General features: G+C 44.8%; 1 protein-coding gene across 1 annotated transcript in view; it reads right to left on the bottom strand.

Moving 5' to 3' along the window:
- Positions 1 to 456: 456 nt before the first annotated feature.
- Positions 457 to 1,666, bottom strand: part of LOC104624750 (SET domain-containing protein 9-like) — a 3,118-nt gene continuing 1,908 nt past the window's right edge. The window contains 1 exon segment of the mRNA XM_010292194.1: positions 457 to 620. Coding sequence (XP_010290496.1) covers positions 457 to 620 — 164 coding nt within the window.

Below are 1,666 nucleotides of genomic sequence, written 5' to 3'. Positions count from 1 at the left end.
TCATCATCATCATCATCATCATCATCATCTCATCATCATCATCATCAATGTTTATTTTTGTTACTGTTATTGTTACTGCTTCCTTCTAAAGTGCTGCTTATCTGCAGACCAGAGCTGGAGTTAGCAGATTCACCTTTTTAGCATTAGCAAGTGCATAAAGAGGCTTTTTTTTAATCCACCAAGAAGATCTGAGTAACAGCTAAGAAGCATTTAAAAAATTTTATGCTACATCGTGCTCCAAATACAACTATTTTCTTTACAGGAAACAGTCTCTGTACATCAAAATGCATCTCATTGGTGTTACAGATGAAGACACAAGTACACAACAGACCACATCCAGCAGCTCATACCCTTGTGTTGTTTCCATTACAAGATACACACAGATGGATGACATCTAACATAACTCAAGTTAGGGCAAGACAACAGGGAACAGTCTATCAGTACCACTGTTTTAAATCAGTTGAGCAACAATCCCCTATTTCTTTTGACTGCTTACCTGTACACTGATCTTGACAGTCCTTTATCATTCCCATCAATAAGGACGCCATCTATGCACCTAAAAATAAAGGGATTGCCAAGGGACTGGAAAAAGATGGGCTCATGCTTTCTGTATACTGTACCTGTTGCAAGACAGATAGGATTATTTCAGAATAAAGTTAAATGGCAGAATGGGCTTAGAATATCATCCAGTCCTCTCCACAGAGAAACTCCATGGAGATGGAGGGGGTAGCAGAGAACTCCTCTCTCAGTCAGTGACTTTAACACTGTGTCTGGTATCCATGTGAGAGGTAGATAAAGCATCACTAGCCTGCTTCAGAGGGGAAAATGTCATGTAACATTTGTTCAGGAAAGCACAGCTGAAGATAGTAAGCTGTTTTGTTACTGCTGTGTCAGGACTCTCTGAAAAGCACACACATGAGACAGCAAAGAACGTAACACCCCCCTGCACCACCCTGATGAGAGGTTTTGTTTGGTCCAGGAGAGGGGAAAATGCCAAACCAAGAACAGCCAAATCCTTTCAGCAGACCATTTCCCAGATCTGTAGATAGGATTTAACCTGCTCTGGGTTCCAAGCACAGAAACGTGACAGCAGACTGGCTTGTGACTTTTCACAACATTGCAGTCCTGCATCCCTCACAGCCATTACATCTTCAGCAACCCTCTGCAGAAATCCTTCGTTGTAACCTCACAAGGAGCTAGGCAAAGGCCCTGCGTGCAGGCTGCGCTCCCTGCCAAGCAGCAGGCATGAGAGCACTGACTTGCCTAGGGTTCCCTCCCCAACCAGCAGCCCTGCGGTTTCCTTCATACCCCTGAAAAAGGAAGGCATTTCAACAGCTCCTTCTCACGTTTTGCGGGGAGCTGCTAGAGGAGACCCTCAATGAGCCTACACTCACGTTTAGTACATGACTGAAATTAGAAGTGAGCTGCACTTCTGCAGCACTGACCAGCTGCACTGGTCACAGCCTCATTCCCTGTGATTGTCATTTGACAATTAATCAGTTTACCAGTCTATGGCAATGGCTAGACATCCCTGCTTTGGCATGGCAAAACATGCTCCCCTGCCCAGTGCTTGGACTGGTCCCAATCCTGCAATGCTGGCACAAGCTAGCGACCACATGCAGGGCACGATTCTGTTGACAGATGCAACAGAAACAAATCCATTTCA

Source organism: Phaethon lepturus, unplaced genomic scaffold (genome assembly GCF_000687285.1).
Source record: "Phaethon lepturus isolate BGI_N335 unplaced genomic scaffold, ASM68728v1 scaffold10908, whole genome shotgun sequence".
Classification (NCBI taxonomy): Eukaryota; Metazoa; Chordata; class Aves; order Phaethontiformes; family Phaethontidae; genus Phaethon; species Phaethon lepturus.
This window is presented reverse-complemented; position numbering and strand designations above follow the sequence as displayed.